The sequence below is a fragment of the Aquarana catesbeiana genome, linkage group LG02 (assembly GCF_042186555.1).
Source record: "Aquarana catesbeiana isolate 2022-GZ linkage group LG02, ASM4218655v1, whole genome shotgun sequence".
In the NCBI taxonomy this organism is placed as follows: domain Eukaryota; kingdom Metazoa; phylum Chordata; class Amphibia; order Anura; family Ranidae; genus Aquarana; species Aquarana catesbeiana.
The window spans coordinates 729744403-729770234 of record NC_133325.1 but is presented as its reverse complement, the minus strand read 5'-3'; the positions used below and the strand labels follow the sequence as shown (position 1 = coordinate 729770234).

The following is a 25832-nucleotide window of genomic DNA, read 5'->3' as shown; positions in this document are numbered from 1 at the left end:
GGATGATCCAGAAGAGGATTGGGAGAATGTCATATGGTCAGATGAAACCAAAGTAGAACTGTTTGGTAGAAACACAACTCATCGTGTTTGGAGGAGAGAGAATGCTGAGTTGCAACCAAAGAACACCATACCTACTGTAAAGCATCGGGGTGGCAACATCATGCTTTGGGGCTGTTTCTCTGCAAAGGGAACAGGATGACTGATCCGTGTACATGAAAGAATGAATGGGGCCATGTATCGTGACATTTTGAGTGCAAACCTCCTCCCATCAGCAAGGACATTGAAGATGAAACGTAGCTGGGTCTTTCAGCATAACAATGATCCCAAACACACCGCCCGGGCAACAAAGGAGTGGCTTCGTAAGAAGCATTTCAAGGTCCTGGAGTGGCCTAGCCAGTCTCCAGATCTCAACCCCATTGAAAACCTTTAGAGGGAGTTGAAAGTCCATGTTGCCCAGCGACAGCCCCAAAACATCACTGCTCTAGAGGAGATCTGCATGGAGGAATGGGCCAACATACCAGCAACAGTGTGTGACAACCTTGTGAAGACTTACAGAAAACATTTGACCTCTGTCATTGCCAACAAAGGATGTATAACAAAGTATTGAAATGAACTTTTGATATTGACAAAATACTTATTTTCCACCATAATTTGCAAATAAATTCTTTCAAAAATCAGACAATGTGATTGTCTGGATTTGTTTCCACATTTTGTCTCTCATAGTTGAGTTATACCTATGATGACAATTACAGGCCTCTCTCATCTTTTTAAGAGGGAGAACTTGCACAGTTGGTGGCTGACTAAATACTTTTTTGCCCCACTGTATATATATATATATATATATATATATATATATATATATATACACACACACTGTATATATAGTATATACTGTCTTCTTCATCTAAAAGGGGGGATAAAAGCAAAGTGGTTAGAGGATTCGGTGGTAGGAAGTACTTAATATAAAAGCACAAACATATGACTTAAAAAAAAATGTTATATGTTCTAAAGTTTGAAAAGTATTAATATTGGTGTGGCCGGGTGCTGGCTGTCTTATGTAATCTCACACATCTTGTTCAGTCGTCAGTGCAGGAAAACATGAATATTCAGCTTCTTTACAGACAGAAATGACTGTAACCTAGTATGATATTGCCGCACATGATAATTCTATTTCCTGAGAAGAAACGATAAGAATTCAGTGACAGGAAATGTCGTACAGCTGCTTAGAAACACCAAACCTTTACAAATGTTTTCCATGTAGTCAGCTGTTCCTATAACTAGTTAAAGTTATAAACTGGAATGATGTGACATACCTGTAATTGTAAAGTCAATTATAATGACAATGTGGTTAAAAATATTTGCGCACTGTCATGGAAAAGTCGAAGCAACAATACCGCTGAAACATAATTTCTGGCTAGGTTTTGAGATAGAGTTGCCACATCATTCCTTTAATCCAGGACACATATGAATTACACAGGTTCTGAGGCTGATTTAATGCAGATAAGGCACCAAGTAAGTTTAATTACCACCTTAATCAGCCACAAAACCTGTGTAATTGATGTGTGTTCTGGATTAAAGGGATGATGTGGCAACCCTATTTTGAGATGGTGCATGCTTTTAATGTGAACCTGTCACTACTAGTAGATGTAATTATTTCATGCAGAATGCTGGGATAGTAAAGCTCCATACACATAGGCCAAAAATCGTCCGGCTCAGCAGGAAGCGGCTGACTTTTTAGGTCTGTGTGTACTGCTGTCTGTTCAACAGTATCCGGTGTAGCGATCAGCTTCTGTTGAACAGTCATGTTGGAATACCAGCATTCAATCAGCACATGTAGCCAATCTATCAGGTTTTTTTTTTCATTCAAAATTATAGTTGGTTACACACAGTTCGTTTTATTTATTTTAACCAGCGGGCTGAACAAACAGATTCCTGCATCCACACAAGTGAGATGGATGCAGGAATCCTCCCAGCTGTGCTATTGTATTCTGACAGTGGGGAATCTTCCGCTGACAGAATACACTTGTAAGGGGGGGTAGGGTGAAAAGGTGGTCGTCACGTCCTCCATGTTTTCCTCCTCGTTGGTCACCAAGCAAGGGTCCCATGAGAGGCCTATTCAGGGGTGGGTTCTTCTGGGCTATGCTAGGCACCTTGGTTAGAGTCACTGCCTTACACATAGGGTACCTTTACTCTGAACAGACAGATGAATTCCATTAAACTCCCTCAATGTACTGTATACTACTAGGGTTACTTGTGCAATTAGGAGGGACAAGTAGAGCCCTTGTCCTCCTCACCTGTCCAGGGTATCACTGCTACCTCACTTCCAGTAACGTTATGGGGTCCCACCTTGCACCTAGCGTGGACTCCATGCGTGGTCTTCATCTAACTCTTTCATACCTGTGTACAGGATGAGGGCCCTGGCAGTGCAGATCTGCTCCCATTTCTGTGGAAGAGGGATCACTAGTGAAGGAGTGCAGACAACATATCACTCACTGCAAAAGGCTATCTCACCTGCCACAAGTACACGCTTAGCCACAGGCTGCTAGAGAAATCTTTGTTACCCTTGGTAACCACTTGTATCTTCACACTGTATTAACTCTTGTATCGTTATCCTCATATCCCAATTTGCTTAGTGACCCAAGCTGTAGACTATTTGTTACAGTTACTTGAATTACACCCCTTGAGTAACTTCAGACCAGACAGAGGCAAGGTTTCAAATGCTTTACTTGAATAAATTAACATGATGACATATACAGACAACAGTCCGAAATAAGGTGCAGTAATTTCCCTAACATTCTGAGTCCTTACCTCAGATTTGTGGCTGCCCCAGCATACCTGCATATGAAAGAGTCCATCTTTGGTAGAGTCCACGGATGGAGTGTTTGGGGGACTGCAAGCCCCAGCAATCCTCCTGGGTAGCGGGAACTCCAACTTCAGCACATCACTGGGCATCCAAACTCTGGTTGCGGCAGGGAATGGGTCTGGCCAGAGCCAACAAGACTGTTTGACAGTAGCCGATCTAATGATCATCTTCTGTTGCACTGGAAGGGCTACACACAGTTCAGAGTTTGACCGGTCCCAGCTGATCCGGCCAATTTTCGATCCGTGTGTACCCAGCTTAAAGATCACCATACACTATACAATATGATTGTACAATCTCCTTTAGATCTACCATCAATTACATCTTGTATCAAATCAGGCAATTTGAATTAATTTGTTAGGTTTGTCCTCCTATTATACAGTTTTGGTTAATCTAAAGGAGACTGTAAAATCAGATTTTTACTGTATGGCCACCTTAAGCATGCTTTAAAGTAGACCTAAACCCAATCACCTAAATCTCATATAAGCCTTTACATGGTGGAAAGAAACCCCCCCCACCACACCCCCCACCTCCAAAAAATGCTAGGTGACAGAATTTTTGGCAAGCAAGCCTTCCGCTTTCTCCTGGCAATTATTTTATTTTCTATGTACACTGTACGGCACATGCTCTATACAATGTAGACCACCAGCTAATTTCGGCCGTTTGCATAGCTCCCAACTGTCCCTGGTTTCAAGGGACTGTCCCTGATTTGGAACAAAATCCCTCTGCCCCTCTTTCCTCCTCACTTGTCCCTCATTTTGGTCTGATCTATATAGTTGTATAAAAAAAGCACTATTTATCGGTCAAAAAGTGTTTTACAGTGCTAAATCTTTCATCTCTAAATTGCTGTATTTCAAAATCCCATATAAAGGAATAATAGTGGTAAAAAAGCACTTGTGGGTTTAGCCAATCATTTTTTTTGTACAGTTCTCTTTTAAGGGTGGCATGGCAGGGGGTGTGTCCTATGCCTACATATGTTTGGTAATAGGTGTCCCTCATTTCCATCTCAGAAAGTTGGGAAGTATGCATTTGTCACTTGCTGAGAATGGAGTCAGGGTTGATTTAAAGCTGAACGCCAGTAAATAGATAAAATCTACCCCCCTTTCACGGCAAGCTTTAAATGTTTATTTAGTCTGGGTGGTGCAGGTTTAACTGGTTCCCGACCAGCCGCCGCAGTTACACTGCGGCAGGATGGCTCCCCTGCATGAGCCGTCGTAGCTGTACATTGGCTCTTTAGGACGCTTTAGCAGGCGCGCCCACAGCCTGTCCCCGGAGCCGATGCGCGTGCCCGGCGGGCGTGATGACTGCCGGGTACCCGCAATTGCTTGTGACAGAGAGAACCAGGATCTGAGTGTGTAAACACACAAATCCCGGTTCTCTCAGGGGAGAGGAGACCGACTGTGTGTTCATACTAAGTATGAACACTGATCGGTCTCCTACCCTAGTCAGTCCCACCCCCCCACAGTTAACCCCTTCCCTGCCAGTGACATTTATACAGTGATCAGTGGCTATTTTTAGCTCTGATCGCTGTATAAATGTCCCTGGGCCCAAAAAAGTGTCAAAAGTGTCCGATCTGTCCGCCGCAATGTCGCAGTCACGATAAAATCGCAGATCACTGCCATTACTAGTAAAAAAAAAAATTAAATAATAAAAATGCCATAAATCTATCCCCTATTTTGTAGACGCTATAACTTTTGCGCAAACCAATCAATATACGCTTATTGGAGGTTATTTACTAAGGGCAAATCCACTTTAAACTACAAGTGCAAAGTGCTCTTGAAATTGCACTGAAAGTACTTGGAAGTGCAGTCGCTGTAGATCTGAGGGGGACATGCAAGGAAAATAAAAAACATCATTTTAGATTGCACATGATTAGATAATAAAATCAGCAGAGCTTCCCTCATTTCAGATCTAACCCTCAGATTTACAGCGACTGTACTTCCAAGTGCACTTTCAGTGCAATTTCAAGTGCACTTTGCACTTGTAGTTTGCACTTGTAGTGCAAAGTGGATTTGCCTTTCGTAAATAATCCCCATTGTGTTTTTTTTTTACCAAAAATATGTAGAAGAATACATATCGGCCTAAACTGATGAAGAAATGTATTTATTTATTTTAAATTTGGGGATATTTATTATAGCAAAAAGTACAAAATATTGTGTTTTTTTCAAAATAGTCGCTATTTTTTTGTTTATAGCGCAAAAAATGAAAACCGCAGAGTTGATCAAATACCACCAAAAGAAAGCTCTATTTGTGGGGAAAAAAAAGGACATAAATTTTGTTTGGGTTCAACGTCGCACGACTGCGCAATTGTCAGTTAATTGACTCAGTGCCGTATCACAAAAAATGGCCTGGTCAGGAAGGGGGTAAATTCTTCCGGGGCTGAAGTGGTTAAGGTGTAGTACTTACCTTACCCCTGGCTCTGGCATGCTTCTACCATCTTCCATCAACAAAAATTTTCAACCCTTCAATTTTTTTGCGCACTTTGGTCAAAACCAATAGTTGAATCCCCTTTAGCTCTTTGGACAAACGTTCTGAACAAAATCATTTTCTAATGAAACTCTACAGATGGAAGGCCAACAGAAAATAAACAATTCTCCTCCAGTTACACCATAACATAACTCGATGTAAATAATATTTGCTGCCACAATGGAATGTAGTATTTATGTGAATTCTCTGTAGCTATTGATAGCTGTAGGCTGCTGTAGACAAAGCCAGGAGGCAATGGGCACAAACTGAACTTTTCCACCCAGGTATAATTCATTATTTAAAGGTTGTTACCAGAAAAAGCAAAAGCCGTATAAAACATTATTTACAAAACTTGATTATTTCACTTCCATGGCTCGCTATATTAAAATTGTCAGAAAGGAGGCGTTATGCTTTAAATCATTCGCAGGGCGATCACGAGAAGTTAACTTGATAACTGTATCCAGTAATGGTTTCTGCTTCGCTGCTAATTTGTGTCATAATATTTCAGAAAGGAACACAGCGTAAAACATTCATTTATTATAGGAGTGTTTGTTATTTATAAAGAATATGGAAATTTCCCGCTACCTGCTTCAGGCTCCATTGGATAGATTGATGCGGCCCTTTGCAATGGGATGAGTGATTTCAGACACGTGTGGGTTGGGAATTTCTCTATTTTGGATGAACTGCTGATGTAGAAAGAAAATGTATGAATTCTCCCCGGAGTTCTGCTTTTTTTTTCTCTTACTGGATTAGCACTAGCTAAAATGTTTCTGGTTTTATTTGAAGAAGTTTATTTTAATAAGTTATGGAAAATGAAACATCTGACCGAATCTGAACTCTTCTTTTTTTTCTTTTAATTTAAAGGAGAACTTTTATAAATGTATTTATTTATGTTGCTAAACCCAGCCAGTGCATTCACTATATCTGGTCTTCCACAGTACACAGAACATGGAAATGCAATTATTTTAGTAAATATAAACTGCTAAATACCTTTTCTCATCAGCAGCATATAGCAGTCTTGTAACGTCTATCAGTGTCAGGCCAAGCACTGGCTAAAGCTTGAAGGAGGAGTTTTCATTCACCTCTGACTGTCCTATGACGCTTTATCCAACCTCCTGTGTTCACTAAGCAGCTGGGCATCCTCTCACCATGGGACCCAGAAGCTATACATTCTACAAAAATAAATGTTACTCTTGGAGAGAAATGGGACTTGACCCCTGACCCTCTGTCTGGACAGTGCTAATTGGCCCTCTGCTGATCACATGCACCCTCCGAAAAAAAGAAAAAAAACCTCTAGAAATACACACCAAACTGAGCATATGCAGAGTGCCTCCAAGGCTCTATACTATCAGCAGAGGGATGGGGGACAGTAAAAGAAGGGGAGGATCAAAGAAGACAGGTCAAACAGCCTATTTACACATGTGGAGGATTAACCCCTTAGGTTCCACAGTGAGTATAACAAGCATGCTTTACTGCATATACAGACTGATTTCACGTTTGTGGGTTTAGTAACACTTTATAAGGCATGTCCTATTTTAACCTGAGGTGTAGGTATGCATATTTTTGCACAGTTTAATTGGTCTCGCTTGGACCAATGTAAGTATGCATGTGTCATAACTGGAAGATCCCCTTGGAAGTTGAAAATCTTTGCAGCAGGCTTAGAAAGCTGACCTGCTGCTTAGTGAACACAGGAGGTTGCTCACTTGGCACAGGTGCCATTCGAAGAACACTTTTGCATTTTCTCAATTAATTTTCTGATTGGATGAGGTTTTCGATTGTGACATCACCGCTCTGCCTCTCCATCTCATCCAATCAGAAAACACTTGGCATCTATTGAGGAAATGCAAAGTGTTCTCTGAATGACGCCCATACTGAGTAAGCAACCTCCTGTGTTCACTAAGCAGCTGGGCATCCTCTCACCATGGGACCCAGAAGCTATACATTCTACAAAAATAAATGTTAATCTTGGAGAGAAATGGGACTTTTGAGGCACATCATTTTATATAAAAACATCTTTTATTTAGTACATATTTAAACAAACTTTCTACAAAACATTCTCATAACAGTAAAACCTATGTATAATCTACATGATTACAGAATTCTAAAATCATTACAATATCATATTGCATCATATCCATGAGTGCTAATTCATGTGGTCCGACACGTTTATTGGACTTAGTCCACTTCTTTAGGAGCCATTAATGTTTTACACCGGATGGTCTAGAGAAAATGATATGATCATACAATTATTCCAACATAATGCAACATAACAGTCAGCATCCCACTACTGTATGTGTATGCACCATTCAGAATATCACCAGGGTGTACCAAGGAGAGGGAAGGGACCCACAAGGGGGCCCACTCCCTGTCACTGGGGCTCACTCCACCTTCACCCCAACCAAGATGTCAAGATAACTATGGAGGGTACTATCCAGACACATTTGTTATAAGCCCAGAAGCTAGTGGTAATCACTGCAATAGTGGTACCTACTACAGAGATTTCAAGCTTCCACTGAGCTCTTCCAGGTATGACACAAGCATACATACCTTGTCCAAGCTGGACCAATGTAGGCATGCAAAAATATGCATACCTAAACTTAAAACTTTAAAGTGATTGTAAAAAAAAAAAAAACTTAAAAAAACAAGTTATACAGTACTTACCTGCTCTGAGCAATGGTTTTGCGGCCCATTTAAAGGCTATAGCAGACGCCCACGGCGCATCGCCGGAGCCGATGCAAATCGCCGGCGGCCACAATGTCCAATGGGCCACCCGTGATCGCTCCACAGAGAGCCAGAACGGGGATCTGTCAATGTAAACAAATAGATCCCCGTTCTGTCAGGGGAGTAGAGAGAGATTGTCTGTTACTAGTGATCAGGAACAGTGATCTCTCTCTACTCCCAGTCAGTCCACTCCCCCACAGTTAGAAACACCTTCCTAGGGAACACTTAACCCCACGATCGCCCCCTAGTGTTAACCTCTTCCCTGCCAATGTCATTTATACAATGATCAGTGGCTATTTTTAGCTGTGATCACTGTAATAATGTCACTGGTCCCAAAAAAGTGTCAAAAGTGTCCGATCTGTCCGCTGCAATGTCACAGTCCCGCTAAAAAAAACGCTAATCACCGCCATTACTAGTAAAATAAAAAAATTATAATAAAAATGCCATAAATATATCCCCTATTTTGTAGACGCTATAATTTTTGCACAAACCAATCAGTATATGCTTATTATGTAGAAGAATACATTAATATATAAACTGATGAAGAAATTCTTTTTTTTTTATGGATATTTATTATAGCAAAAAGTAAAAAATATTGTTTTTTTTTCAAAATTGTCGGTCTTTTTTCATTTCTAGCGCAAAAAATAAAAAATGCAGGGGTGATCAATTACAACCAAAAGAAAGCTCTGTTTGTGGGAAAAAAAGGACCTCAATTTTGTTTGGGTACAGTGTTGCACGACCGCGCAATTGTCAGTTAAAGCAATGCAGTGCTGTATCGCAAAAAATGGCCTAGTCATTAAGGGGGTAAATCCTTCCGGGGCTGAAGTGGTTAATAAGCGCTGCACTACAGTGTATTAAGAAATGTGTGATAATGCACATTATGTCGCTTGTTAACGCGCATCACGTTCAGGCTTCTAACACCACAATGCAGCAAAAAGCAGACCTGGACTTTTTTCCAACACAGTGCATCATAAAAAAAGATAGAGTGTTACCATATGTTATGTTGCATTAAATTAGTGTGTTGGGGTGTCTTTCAAAATTCAAGGCACCGCAATGCATAGCAGTATGTGCATTGTTGTGCATTACCATACCCAGAGGCGTATCTAGTGAAAATGGCGCCTATGGCTAGCACTGAAACTGCGCCCCTGTCAAAACAAAACAAAAAAAAAAACAGCAAGTCAAGCTCTTTAATCTTTCAATTAACAAATTATGGATTGGCACTACATAAACTGCCGGATGGGTCAGTTCACCCCTGGTCAATAAACATTCTACATTCAGTGAAAGTTCATGTACTGCAAAGTTTACATCCCTAGATGCAGACAAGCAAAGAAAGTGTTTCCACCGCTCAGGCTTCTCCTCCATTCAAGCCTACTGCAAAGTTTGCAGTACATGAACTTTCACTGAATGTGGACTGTTTAAGGAGCTTGTTGCACAAATGACTTTATTACACTTTATGATATCTATTTATTTAATCCATATTGAGCACTATTTGATTGTGCGTGTGTGCCAAGCAAAGAGACAACAGTCTCTAATAGGTCATTGTTGGAACATATATAGTGCTCAAAAGTGTAATAAAGTGATTTTTTGCAACAGCAGGTACTACTTTTAAATAGACTGTAGATGCGACTACAGGAGATGACCAGACTGTGAATGCGACATACTACAGGAGATGACCAGAGACTGCGAATGCGACATACTACAGGAGATGACTAGACTGCGAATGTGACATACTACAGGAGATGACCAGACTGCGAATGCGACATACTACAGGAGATGACCAGACTGCGAATGCGACATACTACAGGAGATGACTAGACTGCGAATGTGACATACTACAGGAGATGACCAGACTGCGAATGCGACATACTACAGGAGATGACCAGACTGCGAATGCGACATACTACAGGAGATGACCAGACTGCGAATGTGACATACTACAGGAGATGACCAGACTGCGAATGCGACATACTACAGGAGATGACCAGACTGCGAATGCGACATACTACAGGAGATGACCAGACTGCGAATGAGACATACTACAGGAGATGACCAGACTGCGAATGCGACATACTACAGGAGATGACCAGACTGCGAATGCGACATACTACAGGAGATGACCAGACTGCGAATGTGACATACTACAGGAGATGACCAGACTGCGAATGCGACATACTACAGGAGATGACCAGACTGCGAATGCGACATACTACAGGAGATGACCAGACTGCGAATGTGACATACTACAGGAGATGACCAGACTGCGAATGCGACATACTACAGGAGATGACCAGACTGCGAATGCGACATACTACAGGAGATGACCAGACTGCGAATGCGACATACTACAGGAGATGATCAGAGACTGCGAATGCGACATACTACAGGAGATGACTAGACTGCGAATGTGACATACTACAGGAGATGATCAGAGACTGCGAATTTGACATACTACAGGAGATGACCAGACTGCGAATGCGACATACTACAGGAGATGACCAGACTGCAAATGCGACATACTACAGGAGATGACCAGAGACTGTGAATGCGACATACTACAGGAGATGACCAGAAACTGCGAATGTGACATACTACAGGAGATGACCAAGTAGCCAGTTTTAAAATTTAAACTTTCAGCAATGCACAGCTATAGAGGGAGGGTATAAAACATTGTCAGGGAGGATTTAGTAACTGTGAGTCTAAAGGCAGAAAGACCTACCTGGCCAGCCGGGCTCACCTCCCACTCTCAGAGGTCCGGAGGCAGAGCTTTCTGCGGTAGGGGTGGGGCTTACGGTGGTAGGGGCGGGGCTTTTGCGGTAGGGGGCGGGAATATTTGTGGTCCAGGAGAGGTGATCTCAGCACTCCTAGGCACATACAGAGTACATGGGGCTCCCTGCCCCGCCCCTCCCTGCTAACAGAGCCTCCCTCAGCCTAAGCCGAGCCCAACAGCCGGCTATCTGATAGAACACCGGCGCCGCAATCCAGCAGGCTGGCCGCGGCGCCAGGGGCTATATTAATCCGGGAGGATGGGTGGGGTTTTTTTCATGCGGAGGGTGGCTTTTTTGCCGCCCCTTCCCCCCATGGCGCCCATGGCACTTGCCATGGCTGCCATACCTTAGATACGCCACTGACCATACCTCCCAACATTTTGAGATGGGAATGAGGGGCACCTATCAGCAAAAGTATGCAGGCATAGAACACACCCCTTGCCACGTCCCCTTAAAGGAGAACTGTACAGAAAAACAAAATTGGTTAAACCCACAAGTGCTTTTTTTTTTTACCACTACTATTCCTTTATATTGGCTTTTGGAATTTACAAATGCAGCAATTTAGAAATCAGATGAAAGGTTTAGCACTGGGAAACACTTTCTGATGGACAAAAAGTGCATTTTATATACAACTTTATAGATCAGACTAAAATGAGGGACAAATGAGGAGGAATGAGGGACAGAGGGACATTGCTCCAAATCAGGGACAGTCCCTCGAAATCAGGGACAGTTGGGAGCTATGTATTATCGCAATGCATAGCAGAATGTGCATTGTTGTGCATTACCGCAATGCAGCAATGTATATGGGCTCTAGGTTATTTGTATGAGTGTTAGATGCTAGATGGTGGGGTAAGTGGCATGGGTGCTTAGTGTGAAATTCACATCTGTTTTTGGCACCAAGAAACTTGTTGCTTAAACATCTTGTGCTGAGCTTATAAAAACAGAACAGATTCTGTTATAAAAGTGTAATACACAGGACCGGTCTTTCCGTCAGAATAAACTCTGAAGGACTTTCCGACGGAGTTCCGACGGAGTTCCACTGAAACTGTCTTGCCTACATACGATCACACCAAAGTCCGACCGTCTAGAACGCAGTGACATACAACATGTACGACGGGACTAGAAAAAGGAAGTTCAATAGCCAGTAGCCAATAATTGCCGTCTCGTACTTCCTTCAGAGCATGCGTCGTTTTTTGGTCCGAACAGCATACAGACGAGCGGTTTTCCCGATAGGAACTGATTCCGTCAGAAAGATTTAAAACATGTTCTATTTCTAGGTCCGTCAGAATTTTTGAAAAAAAAAGTCAGATGAGGCCCACACACGATCGGAATGTCCGATGAAACGATTCCCTCAGACTTTTCCTGCCTGAAAGTCCGACCGTGTGTACGTGGCATAAAAGTGTTGGTAGTCACAGAAATGTTCCAACAATGACCTATTAGAGACTGTTGTCTCGATCCTGCAAAAAAGGGAAGAATCCTTACACTGAGCATATGGCATACTTAAATGTCACTTGAACTAAAAAAAAAAAAATGGTGGCGAGCTTCATGATGTGACAACAACAGCAAGAAGGGCAGACCAATCACTTGTCTCCTGAGGAGCATGATGTAAGATCTGCCTATGTTAGACAGATCTAAGAGATTCAGAGGGACTGAGAGAGAAAAAAAAAAACAGTTTTAGCAGGAGAGGAACAACGTCTATAGAGGATACATTTCTCATTCATGAACAAAGAACATCATGAGATGAAAGAGGTGCACCTTCCCTTTGTTCACTGTGATGAAAATATTACCGGCAAGGTTTTTTATATAAGAAATCTAATCTTCTCTTGGTACATTCTGCATTTCAGAAGAGTTATTTGTTTTCTTCACATTGTGTGTGAAAAAGAAGTCATGAGTTTTGTATGCTTCTCAGCACATCTAGAGAAAACATTTGGATAAGGGCCAGAACATTTCTTATTGCCGTTCAAACATTTTAAAAGAGATGTATGGCGAACGCTTTTTTGGCCGTACTTCTCTTATGGGTCAAAGGCGTGCACTTACTTTTGCTCTACTTTGACCCAGAATCTCCTGGCCGGCTGGCGACTGACATCACAGAGCCACTCCAGGCGCTGGAAGGATCCCAACCATATTGTTGGGATCCACCCAGAAGCCTGATTGGCAGCTGGCTCAGACTCTTTGAACTCACTGCTCCTCCACCGCTGCTCCTCATTTAAATCAATGGGGCAGCGCTGCGATACCGCTGGCAAAACGCTGCTCCGGTGGCGTTTTGCAGGCGGATTTAACCCCTTTTCGGCCACTAGCAGGGGGGTTAAAACCGCCCCCGCTATCGGCCGAATAGCGCCGCTAAAACGACGGTAAAGCAGCGCTAAAAATAACGCTGGCGCCGGTGGCGGCACAGTGTGAAAAGGGTCTAAGTGCACCTCTGAGACCCTGAGCCAGCCGCTCCCGCCCCTTCTCCAGACCGGCACGCCAATGAGAGCTGGAGGGACAGAGCAGAGAGTGATGACTGACAATCACCACTTTCTGCTCTGGGGGGGACCAAGAACTGAGCAATCAGCAGTCATGTGATCGCTCAGTTCTCAGGCTTAGAGATGTAACAAAAAAGTTACAAACAAGTAAACATAATGTCCTTTCATATCTTTCTACTAACACTAGCAGTACAGTATAAGGATTGAAAGTGTGAAGTTCTGCTTTAAAGCTTCTAAAGTATTCTTAAAGTGAAACTGTGACCAGGCTATGGAAATACAAGTATTTGCATATATATAACAAGCAGTAAATGAGGTTTAAAGCACGTCCACCTTTAGGCCCCTTTCACACTGGGGCGGTTTGCAGGCGTTATTGCGCTAAAAATAGCGCCTGCAAACTGCCCCTAAACAGCCTCCGCTGTTTGTTCAGTGTGAAAGCCCGAGGGCTTTCACACTGAAGCGGTGCGCTGGCAGGAGAAGAAAAAATCTCCTGTCAGCCGCATCTTTGGAGCGGTAAAGGAGCGGTGTATTCACCGCTCCTAAACCGCTCCTGCCCATTGAAATCAATGGGACAGCGCGGCTATACCGCGGTAATACCGCGGCTATAGCCGCGCTATACGAGGGGTTTTAACCCTTTTTCGGCCGCCAGCGGGGGGGTTAAAACCGCACCGCTAGCGGCCAAATACCGCGGTAAAACAGCGCTAAAAATAGCGCTGTTTTACCGCCGACGCCCCCTACCGCCCCAGTGTGAAAGGGGCCTTACTTATGTAGCGGCAGGTACTTTGGAGCAGCGTTTGGTTCGCAGTTGTGGCGCAGTCCATTCACTTGAATGGGTCAAGCGGCTGTACTGGTGAACACGGCCTTTTGTATACATTTTGCATCACTGCGACAATATGTAATATGCTAACTTGTGGCTGGATGTTTAGGGGCTGGTAAAAGTGTGGCCCAACTGCCTATTTTTACTGCCCTCACCTCCTATATTGTAATTAATACTGCAGCTCAGAAAACACACACATAAACAGAGAGTACATCTGCAGGGGATTTTTATGCTGTCCCCTGCTGGTGATCTTGTCTCCTCCTCTTCTCCAACTGTAGACACACACAGCGTGGCTTGGCCCCACCCCCTTCCTCTTCTGGGGTCCCCTGCCGGCAATCTTGTCTCCTCCTTTTCTCCAAGTGCCCACAAAGCAAACTTCTTGCTATGGGGCACTCATGTGAGCTTGATCCGGAGACAGGCTGAGCGTGTGTATAGACACACACGCACAGCGTGGCTTGGCCCCGCCCCTTCCTTTTCTGCGGTCACCCACAGACGATCTTGCCTCCTCTTCTCCAACTGTCCACAAAGCAAGCCTCTTGCTATGTGGGCACTCATGTGGGCTCGATCCCGAGCTGGGCTGTGTGCGTCTGTAGATACCAAAAGCATGGCTTGGCTGCCCCCCTTCCTCACAGGATTTGACTGACAGCAGCAGGGGCCAATGGCTACTGAGTCTCCTGAGAGAAGAGAGAGAGAGAAGTGCTGTTGACGGGCATAGTGCTGAATTGGGCTCAGGTAAGTGTTTGAGGGGGGCAACTTTTGAAAGATTTCTTACCTTAAAGAGGAACTGCAGTCTGCTCACATAATTTGTAATAAAAACATCTTTGCTATTCTGAAGCTTCCCTCCAACCACTTTGCATATTAATTCATATATACTGTGATTCTGTACTTGCCAAATATGCTGCAGAAATCTTCCTCAACTGAGTCTGGCTGCATCCATTTTACTGTGGGCAGCTGAAGCTGCTGCCTTTTCACTTCCTGGGTTTACACAGACACACAGAGAAACACCTCCAGCTCTCATTGGCCCTCTTATGACTCATTCCTCCTCCCTTCCTGGCAAACTCTCACAAGAGTGAGGGAGAGAGCCAGGGGCGTGCCTAGAGCATTTGGCACCCAGGGCAGATCCTATAACTGGCACCCCCAACTTTAAAATGTAAAAACACCCTACTGTGCCCCCTGCATACCTCTGCATCCCCCAATATCTCCTTTTCACTACTGTGAACCCCCTTTCCACAACTGCACCTCTGGACCCCTTTACACTACACAGCCCCCTACGGGTCTGGACCCCTGCACATTACACCCCCTCCACTATCTCTGGATCCCCTTACACAGCCCCCCACCCCAGCTCCGAACCCCAGCACATTACACAGCCCCCCCCCCCCACAGCTCTGGACTCCTGCACATTACACAGCCCCCTCCCCAGCTCTGAACCCCTGCACATTACACAGTCCCCCACAGCTCTGGACCCCTGCACGTTACACAGCCCCCCCACCCCAGCTTTGGACCCCTGCATATTACACAGCCCCCCACAGCTCTGGACCCCTGCACATTACACAGCCCCCCCACCCCAGCTTTGGACCCCTGGCTCTGAACCCCTGCACATTACACAGCCTCCCCACAGCTCTGAACCCCTGCACATTACACAGCCCCCCACAGCTTTGGACCCCTGCACATTACACAACCCCCCCACCCCAGCTTTGGACCCCTGCATATTACACAGCTCCCCCACAGCTCTGGACCCCTGCACATTACACAGCCCCCCACCCCAGCTTTGGACCCCTGCATATTACACAGCCCCCTCCCCAGCTTTGAACCCCTGCACATTACACAGTCCCCCACAGCTCTGGACCCCTGCACATTACACAGCCCCCCCCCCACCCCAGCTTTGGACCCCTGCATATTACACAGCTCCCCCACAGCTCTGGACCCCTGCACATTACACAGCCCCTCACCCCAGCTTTGGACCCCTGCATATTACACAGCTCCCCCATAGCTCTGGACCCCTGCATATTACACAGCCCCCCCACAGCTCTGAACCCCTGTATATTACACAGCCCCCCACCCCAGCTCTGAACCCCTGCACATTACACAGCCCCCCTCAGCTCTGGACCCCTGCACATTGCACAGCCCCCACCCCAGCTTTGGACCCCTGCACATTACACAGCCCCCCACAGCTCTGAACCCCTGCACATTACACAGCCTCTCCACAGCTCTGAACCCCCTGCACATTACACAGCCCCCCACCCCAGATTTGGACCCCTGCACATTACACTCCCCCACAGCTCTGGACCCCTGCACATAACACAGCCCCCCACCCCAGCTTTGGACCCCTGCACATTACACAGTCCTCCCACAGCTATGAACCCATGCACATTACACAGCCCCCACCCCAGCTCTGAATCCCTGTACATTACACAGCCCTCTTATAACTCTGGACCCTTGCACATTACACAATCCCCCCCACCCCAGCTTTGGACCCCTGCATATTACACAGCCCCCCACAGCTCTGGACCCCTGCACATTACACAGCCCCCCCCAGCTCTGGACCCTTCACATTACACAGCACCCCACCGCAGCTTTGGACCCCTGCACATTACACAGCCTCCCCACAGCTCTGGATTAGAGTTGCCACCTCATCCCTTTAAACCCGAACACATATTGATTTCTGTGGCTGATTAAGGTGGTAATTAAACGCACTTGGTGACTTAACTGCACTAAATTAGTCTCAGAACCTGTGTAATTCATATGTGTTTGGGTTTAAAGGGATGAGGTGGCAACCCTACTCTGGACCCCTGCACCTTACACAGCCCCCCCATCCCAGCTATGGACACCTGCACATTACAGAGCCCCCCACAGCTCTGGACCCCTGTACTTTACACAGCCCCCCCCAGCTCTGGACCCCTGCATATTACACATCCCCCCCAGCTCTGGACCCCTGTACATTACACAGCCCCCCCAGCTCTGGACCCCTGTACATTACACAGCCCCCCCAGCTCTGGACCCCTGTACATTACACAGCCCCCCCAGCTCTGGACCCCTGCACATTACACATTGCCCCCCCAGCTCGGGACCCCTGCACATTACACATTGCCCCTCCCCAGCTCGGGACCCTTGCACATTACACACAGCCCCCCCAGCTCAGGACCCCTGCATATTACACATTCCCTCCCCAGCTCGGGACCCCTGCACATTGCCCCTTCTTACCTAACTGGGGCATGCATGTAGAGCTGGAGACACAGCAGTGCTGAACAGAGGGCAGGAACTGCTTAATTTTTCATATTAACAATGCTAATGATTGATTGCTAGGACGACCTAGCAACCAATCACCTGCTGGTTAACTTGAAAAGTTTTGGCCAGCAGTTGCCTCCCTCTCTCCAGCTCTGCTCACTGTCTCTCTCCCCTACTGTGCGCAGAGTGAATCCAGCGGCCGGCCCTGGGTGTCAGTCACCCAGGTACGGTCCACGCACGGGCACCCCCGCACCCTGTCACGCTGTCACAGCTCACCTCTCCCTGCCCTGACTGTCACAGCGCCGCCACTGCTGCCTGTGCCTGGCCCTCTGCTGACACCCCCCCAAAGTGTGGCACCCGGGGCGGGCCGCCCCCCTGTCCCCCCCCCGCTGTTGGTATGCCACTAGAGAGAGCTGTGCATGATGTCATAAGCATAGGCTTTTTACCAGACAAGAAACAAGAAGTGGGCTGTATAGGGTATTTACTGGCAGAGAAACATTTTTTTACTATCCAAAGTTAAAACAACAAGGGCAAAAGATTTAATAGATGGAAAGATGAAAAAATGACTGAAGGTCCACTTTAATTTAGAGAATGTATTAAAGTGGAAGTTAACTTTCATGCATTACTTATACCTGATGGTAAGTCTAAAATAAGGCTTACCTATAGGTAATGTAAATATCTCCTAAACGTGCACTGTTTAGGAGATATTTAGTGTACATGCGGCCAGTGACATCACTGGTGCATGCATTCTGAACAAACGGCCACCATGCTGTTTCTTCAGAGCCCAGAGCCCCGTGCCGGGACCAGCATGTGTGGGAGTGACGACATCGCAGCTCCGGCCAGTCACAGAACCGGAGTCTGCGAACCCGAAAGCAAGACGGGTGAAGATGGAAGCAGCCTCCAGATCTGACTTCTCGCGCGGGAGAGCTTCGTTTTAAGGTTAGTTTAACAATATGCTAGTATGCGGTGCATACTAGCACATTATGTCTTTACGTTGCAGGGTAAAAAAAAAAAAACTCCAGCGGTTTACAACCACTTTAAGGCAGTCCATTCATTATGAAAGGGGGACATGGGATAAAACAACACATGACCCTTTTTTTTTTGCAAAGTAAGACACCAAACTGCAAAGTTATGTGCGTGGTGATGATGTGCATTGCGTGTTGCATGCTATGTACAGTGCGCTAGGGTGCCATTTACAAGGAATGGAACTGCAATGCACTGTACACCTGTTGCCATGCCTTGTGTTGACATATGTTAATGTATACAGTAGCTCACAAAAGTTAGTACACACCTCACATTTTTGTAATATTCTATCTTTTCATGTGACAACACTGAAGAAATTACACTTTGCTACAATGTAAAGTAGTGAGTGTACAGCTTGTATAACAGGTTGCCACTGGAGCCCTCTTCCACCCCTCCATGATGACATCACTGAGCAGATGGATGTTAGAGACCTTGCGCTCCTCCACCTTCTGTTTGAGGATGCCCCACAGATAGATGTTCAATATGGTTTAGGTCTAGAAACATGCTTGGCCAGTCCATCTCCTTTACCCTCAGCTTATTTAGCAAGGCAGTGGTCATCTTGGAGGTGTGTTTGGGGTTGTTATCATGTTGGAATACTGCCACCGTGCTGCAGCTCAGTTTCAGGGTCTTGGCAATCTTCTTATAGCCTAGGCCATCTTTATGTAGAGCAACAACTCTTTTTTCAGATCCTCAGAGTTCTTTGCCATGAGGTGCCATGTTGAACTTCCAGTGACTAGTATGAGAGAGTGAGAGCGATAACACCAAATTTAACACACCTGCTCCCCATTCACACCTGAGACCTTGTAACACTAATGAGTCACATGACATCGGGGAGGGATAACGGCTAATTGGGCCTGATTTGGACATTTTCACTTAGGGGTGTACTCACTTTTGTTGCCAGCGGTTTAGACATTAATGGCTGTGTGTTGAGTTATTATGAGGGGACAGCAAATTTACACTGTTATACAAGCTGTACACTCACTACTTTACATTGTAGCAAAGTGTCATTTCTTCAGTGTTGTCACATGAAAAGATATAATAAAATATTTGCAAAAATGTGAGGGGTGTACTCACTTTTGTGAGATACTGTAAGTTTTACCATGCATTAAAACAACACAAGTGTGAATAGGCCCTAAGTATGTCTGGTGATTCATGCCATTAGTCCTAGTCTGCTATAAAAAATATCACCCACCATCACCAGTTTCAGCTCTGCCTTGTGGTTTTAGATGGTGAGATTCTTCGGGGGGTAATGAGTTTTCATGAACGGAATATTACACTGACAGGAAAAGCGTGTATTGCAAAACACTCGCTGGTGTATGTGGTGTCACATCCTCCGACATTGAGGAAGCCTGAGGTAAAACAGGCAGCTATAGACTGTCAGGCAGCTAGTGCGCTCCGTATAGCTCGGGCCACCTACTGATACAAAATGCTGAAAAGAAAGCCGTCCAATGTCTCCGACAAGGAGAAAAGCCAGAAGCCAAAGGTAAGAAGAAAATATTGTTCTGTTTGCCAGGTTAGGCCTGCACTGACATTGCTCCTTGTTTTTGGGCTGGGGCATAAAATCCAAATTAATAGTAAACAGCTGGCCATAGCAATGAACCAATTCTTATTTCCTAATGGAAAATAAAAAGTCATGGACATCCCTGTTATTATGGAGATCTTATCTGATTGGTTGTTTTTTATGTGTATAGTGATTGCAAGTAGCAGCTCTACTTACCTCGGTATGGTGTGATATATTTTCTGCTTTTTGTATTATTTAACCACCTCAGTACAGGGCACTTACAACCCCCTCCTGCCCAGGCCATTTTTCAGCTTTCAGCGCTGTCAAACTTTGAATGACAATTGCGCGATCATGCTACACCGTAACCATGTGAAATTGTTATCATTTTCTTCACACAAATAGAGTTTTCTTTTGGCGGTATTTAATCACTCCTGTTTTTTTTTCCCCCCAAACAATAAACAATAAAAAAAGACCAAAAATTTTGAAAAAAAAAAAAAAAAGTTTAGTTTCTATCAGTAAAATTTGTAAATAAGTAATTTTTCTCCTTCACTGATGGGCGCTGATGAGGCGGCACTTATGGGCGCTGATGAGGCAGCACAAATATGCCGCACTGGTGGGCACAGATAGGTGGCACTGATAGCCAGCACTGACTGGCATCACTAAGGCCACTGATTGCTGGCACTTGTGAGCACTTAATTGTAATCAGGGCACTGATGATCACACTGATCTGATTACATAACTAGCTGTCCCCTGTGAGGAGATGCCGCTGATCGGCTCTCGTCTCCTCACACTCTGTCAGTCTGAGGCGAGGAGCGCTGATTACCAACATCACCGTGTTTACATGTGACCGGCTGCGATTGAACACAATTGATCACATGGTTAAAGAGCCGCGGCTCTTTACATAGAGCGGGGTCGCGCCGTGTCCTAGCAACACGGCGCAGCCACAATCGCCACGCTGTGCGCCCCCGGGGGAGCCCGAGTGGTAGTTCTGGGAAGCCGTCATATGACGTCCACCCAGAAGGAGAGCGGCACCGCCCAGCCGTCATTTGACGGTGGGCGGGCAGCAAGTGGTTAAAGGGGTTGTAAAGGTTTGTGTTTTTTCACCTGAATGCATCCTTTGTATTCAGGTGAAAAATCACCTGTCAGTGACCACCCTTCAGCCCCCCCCCCCCGTTTTACTTACCTGAACCCTCGAACTTGACCCAGAGGGACGCGCTGTCTCTCTGCCCAGTGCTCTGCTGTTGATTGGATAGATTGATATCAGAGCAGACATTGGCTCCCGTTGCTGTCAATCAAAACCAATCACGTGAGCGCCGGGGGGCGGGGCCGAGTCCTGCATTCGGCCTTTATGGACGCTGAATGCGGGACTCGGGAGCGCGCCCGCAAGGTACTTTTTATTTTACATTAAAATAAATAATTAAAAAATCCCTGTTCTATTAAAGTGATTGTAAAGGTAAAAAATACAATTAAAAAAAATAACAAACATATCATACTTACCTCCACTGTGCAGCTCGTTTTGCACAGAATGGCCCTGCTCTTCTGGGGTCCCTCGGCGGCTCTCGCAGCTCCTCCCCACATCTGATAACCCCCTCGGAGAAGCGCTTCCCTGAGGGGGTTATCAGATGTGGGGAGGAGCCGCGAGGGACCCCAGAAGAGCAGGTTCGGGGCCACTCGAAAACGAGCTGCACAGTGGAGAAATGTTTGTTATTTTTTATTTTTTTTTATTTTTACAATCACTTTAATAGCACAGGGATTTTTTATTATTTATTTTAATGGAAAATAAAACGTAATTTGGTGTCTATGGGACCCAGCCTTGTGTTTACTTAAAAAGGCCAGCTTCTATGCGTTTCTTTATAAAGGGATTGAAAGGTAAGAATTGTCTGTGGCGCCCCAAAGCAATTAATCACAGTCTCAATTTCAGTCATACTACAAATAAAGACGTTTAGTTGGTTATTTTGGGCAAGGATAGTGGCACCCTAAGCAATCCCCCCCCCCCCCCCCCCCCCAATGTACTTGTCGTATACGGTATGTGTAATTCATTAAGCAACAAATGTCTACAAGATGTTGCTACACTGCTTTACACATCTGGATAAAGCTACATCCTATAGGGGGAAGTGCAGAGCGCTGTAATCTATTTTAAGCAGTATTAAAGAAATGTATGGCCAAAGCTTTTTTTTGGCCATACTTCACTTCTGGGTCACAAGAATGCACTTACTTCAAGTCAAGTCAAGCTTTATTGTCATTCTACTACACATGAGGACATACGGTAGAACGAAATGTAATATCTCACAGGGCCATGGTGCTACATACTAATTAAACATAATTAAAAATATACAAAGAATAACACACAGAGAAGAACTTAAAATAAAAAAAAAAAAGATAAATCTATACACATCTGGGAACTATGTAACTGTACATATACTGTGTATTTCTAAGAGTCTTTGTAGCAGCAAGTGTTTATAAAAGTGTCTAGTGTATATTCAAGAGTAAAAAGGAGGGGAAGTGAGACGTTCCTGGTCACAATATATAGGTTGTAGAAGAGGTTTCAATAATCTTTTCAGCTGTCTTCACTAGCCGCTGCAGGGTCTTGCAGTCAGCAGAACTGCGGTTCCCATACCAGACAATCATGCAGCTGGTCAACTTCCAGATCTGGGACGCACATGCGCTGCCTGCGGCCCACTCCTGTTGTGATTCTACACAGCGGTAGCTGATCGGTGGGAGCGGCATACTGGAAGTCCACCGGCACCCACTGATGCTTCAGTACACAGGCGGAACGGCAGTCTGCTATGTAAACAAGGCAGATTGCTGTTCTGTAAGTGCAGAAGGCATGGATCCTGTGTTTTCCCTGATGTTTAAACCCTTCCCAGCCAGTGTCATTAGTACAGTGACAGGTGTATATATATATATTTTTTTCAATGTTTTTATTGAATTTTGCAAGGTTTAACATATAAGTGAATAGAAGCAATAACATCATGCTGAAGAAAAGGCTAGTACATCAAAATGTGCATCTATGGACAATCCCGATCATATAGTATAAAATATACAAAAGGTACAATATAACATATCAAAAGACAATGGTATAGTATTTGAAAGTGTATATTTTTTAGCACTGATCACTGTATTAGGGTCACTGGTCCCCAAAAAGTGTCAAAAAAGTCAGTTAGTGTCCGATTTGTCTGCCGGAATATCGCAATCCAACTATAAGTCGCTGATCGCTGCCATTACTAGTAAAAAATGAAAAATGTAAAAAAATATCCCATAGTTTGTAGATGCTAAAACTTTTACGCAAGCCAATCAATATACACTTATTGGGATTTTTTTTTACCAAAAATATGTAGCAGAATACATATTGGCCTAAACTGATGAAGAAATTTGATTTTCTAAATTTTTTTTTTTTTAAAAGTGTCAGTCTTTTTTTGTTTATAGCGCAAAAAATGAAAACCATAGAGGTAATCAATTACCACTAAAAGAAAGCTCTATTTGTGGAAAAAAAGAGGACATAAATTTAATTTGGGTACAGTGTCCCCTGGCCGTGCAACTGTCAATTAAAGTAACTCTGTGCTGTATCGCAAAAAAATGACCCGGTCATGAAGGGGGATAAAACCTTCTGGAGGTCAAGTGGTTAACCTCTACAAAAAGAAAAAAAAATTCATTACAGTAGTCTCTTCTGTCATGGCTGCTTCTCCCTGCCTGTCTGCATTAATTTACACTGAGCTGTGCATGCGCAGCGCACATTTACAGCTCCACTCTGCTCCGTGATAATGTAACTTCCATGCACATACATGGGAGTGATGTAATTCCGGCCTGACCAGTCAAGCGCCTGAAAAGTCTGAACCCAGAAAGAAGATTGTGAGAAAATGGAAGCACCAGTGACAGCCGAGAGCACTGGCAACCTCAGGGCTGAAGGGGATCGTTTGGCAGGTAAGTCTGCCATAATGTGCTAATAAGTGGTGCATACCAATACATTATGGCAAAAAAGCTGTTTTGGGTTGTTTTGCACTGTTTGGGTATTTTGACATCCGGCTGTGCCATCTGTCAGAATACAATATCCACAGAGGGAGATTTGTCCATCTGTGCTGTTGTTTTAGTTCACTTCTTGCCCTATAGCCACAACAGGAAGTGAGAGGAAATCCCTCTGATGTGAGGGAATCCCCTTGTAGTCATGAGGGGCACCAGAACTAGTGTCCCCATTTTAAGATTTCCACTCTACTGTTCTGTTGACAACCCAAAATTCTAAATTTTCTTTTACTTTCAGTGATAACAGTCACCACGACAAATAGAGAGGGGAATCTCCCTAATGGGGACAGCAATATAACATTACAGTAGTTCTAATCCCTTTCCACTCTATCGATAATTTAAAAAGGTGTCTTCAGGTATGCTTTAAAAGCCCAAATCCCACTCAGTTTTGGATGAAGTGCAGAAGGGTCAGAATCCTTTTTATTTCACCATCTCATCTGTGTCCCCTTACTTCTTACTGAATGGGTGTCATACTGAAAAGGAAATGATAGAAGATGTTCTTGCTTCCTTGCTATTGTACACAGGCTGTGTATGGAAATCCCCTTAAAGCTGAACTATACGAACGAATTGATGTAGCTATGGGGACATATTACATGGTTATATGTATACTCAACTGTAAGTACCTGGATTTGTTAGCTATCATCCCCCAGCAATCCCCTGTACAGCAGATCTGAAGTGTGAGAAGAAGAAGCAGGACAAGTAGCCAATAGTGAGATGAGGTCATCACTGTGCTGCTGCTACTTTGACTGACAAGTCACAGACTGGGGGCGGGTTCAGGACAACCTGGGCTCAGAGGAAAAGGGTTGAATGGTGGTGATCATTAGACTAAGGTCATTTGACAGATTAAAAAAAACACTGTGGAGGAAATCTCTGGATTGAAGGTGAATATTGCAGCACAAGGTGGTTTTGTTACTTTGTCTTTTCACCGCTTAAGGATCGCCCCACGTACATATACTGCGGCAGAGCGGCCCTTAAGCGCAAAATCACGTACCTGTGCGCTGCTGGCGACCCGCTCACGCTGTGATTGGAAACAGCAGGAGCCAATCGGCGGGTCTGGTGGACCCGATGTCTGCCGGGACCCGCCGATCGTTCCTGAGGCAGACAGAACAGAGGTCTGCCTATGTAAACAAGGCAGATCGCCGTTCTGTCAGAGGAGAAGATGGAGATCTTGTGTTTCTGCTAAGCACATCTCTGTCTTCTCCCAGTTAAAGCAGTCCCAGGGAACACATTTAATCCTGATGTTAACCCTTTCACTGCCAGTGTCATTAATACAGTAACAGTGTGTTTTTTTAGCACTGATCACTGTATTGGTGTCACTGGTCCCCGAAAAAGTGTCACTCAGTGTTAGATGTGTCCGTCGCAATGTCGCAATCCCACTAAAAATCGCTGATCGCCGCCATTACTAGTAAAAAAATAAAAAATAAAATAAAAATCCATAAATATAGCCCATAGTTTGTAGACACTATAACTTTTGTGCAAACCAAATTAATATACGCTTATTGGGATTTTTTTTACCAAAACCATGTAGCATAATACATATTGGCCTAAATTAATGAAGAAATTAGATTTTTAAATTTTTTTTATTGAAAATGTTTTATAGCAGAAAGTAAAAAATATTGGTTTTTTTCAAAATTGGCGGTCTTTTTTTGTTTATAATGCAAAAAAAAACCGCAGAGGTGATCAAATACCACCAAAAGAAAGCACTATCTGTGAGGGGAAAAAAGGCATACATTTTATATGGGTACAGCGTCGCACGACCGCGCAGTTGTCAGTTAAAGCAATGCAGTGCAGTATCGAAAAAAATGACCTGGTCAGGAAGGGGGGTGAACCTTCCGGAGCTGAAGTGGTTAATGATCCATTCATTTTTATCTTGGTAATTTAGGCTGGATTTCTGCTTTAATGAGAGCAGAGGTTGCAATCATAATGCACATTCTAGTAGAGTGAGGATGGATTAGAACCTATATGAGGAAAAAAA

At 44.5% G+C, this 25832-nt stretch overlaps 1 protein-coding gene across 4 annotated transcripts in view; it reads left to right on the top strand.

The window, feature by feature from the left end:
- Positions 1-25832, top strand: part of SAMSN1 (SAM domain, SH3 domain and nuclear localization signals 1) — a 165971-nt gene that overhangs the window by 80878 nt on the left and 59261 nt on the right. For 2 of the 4 annotated variants that reach the window (XM_073617056.1, XM_073617055.1), the window contains exon 1: positions 19649-19822. The exons of 1 other annotated variant lie outside the window; for it this stretch is intronic. In XM_073617056.1, the coding sequence (XP_073473157.1) occupies positions 19766-19822 (57 nt within the window). In that variant the 5' untranslated portion in view covers positions 19649-19765. Of the gene's footprint in view, positions 1-19648; positions 19823-25832 lie in introns of those variants that run through there. One more of the 4 variants, XM_073617057.1, reaches the window with a different exon arrangement.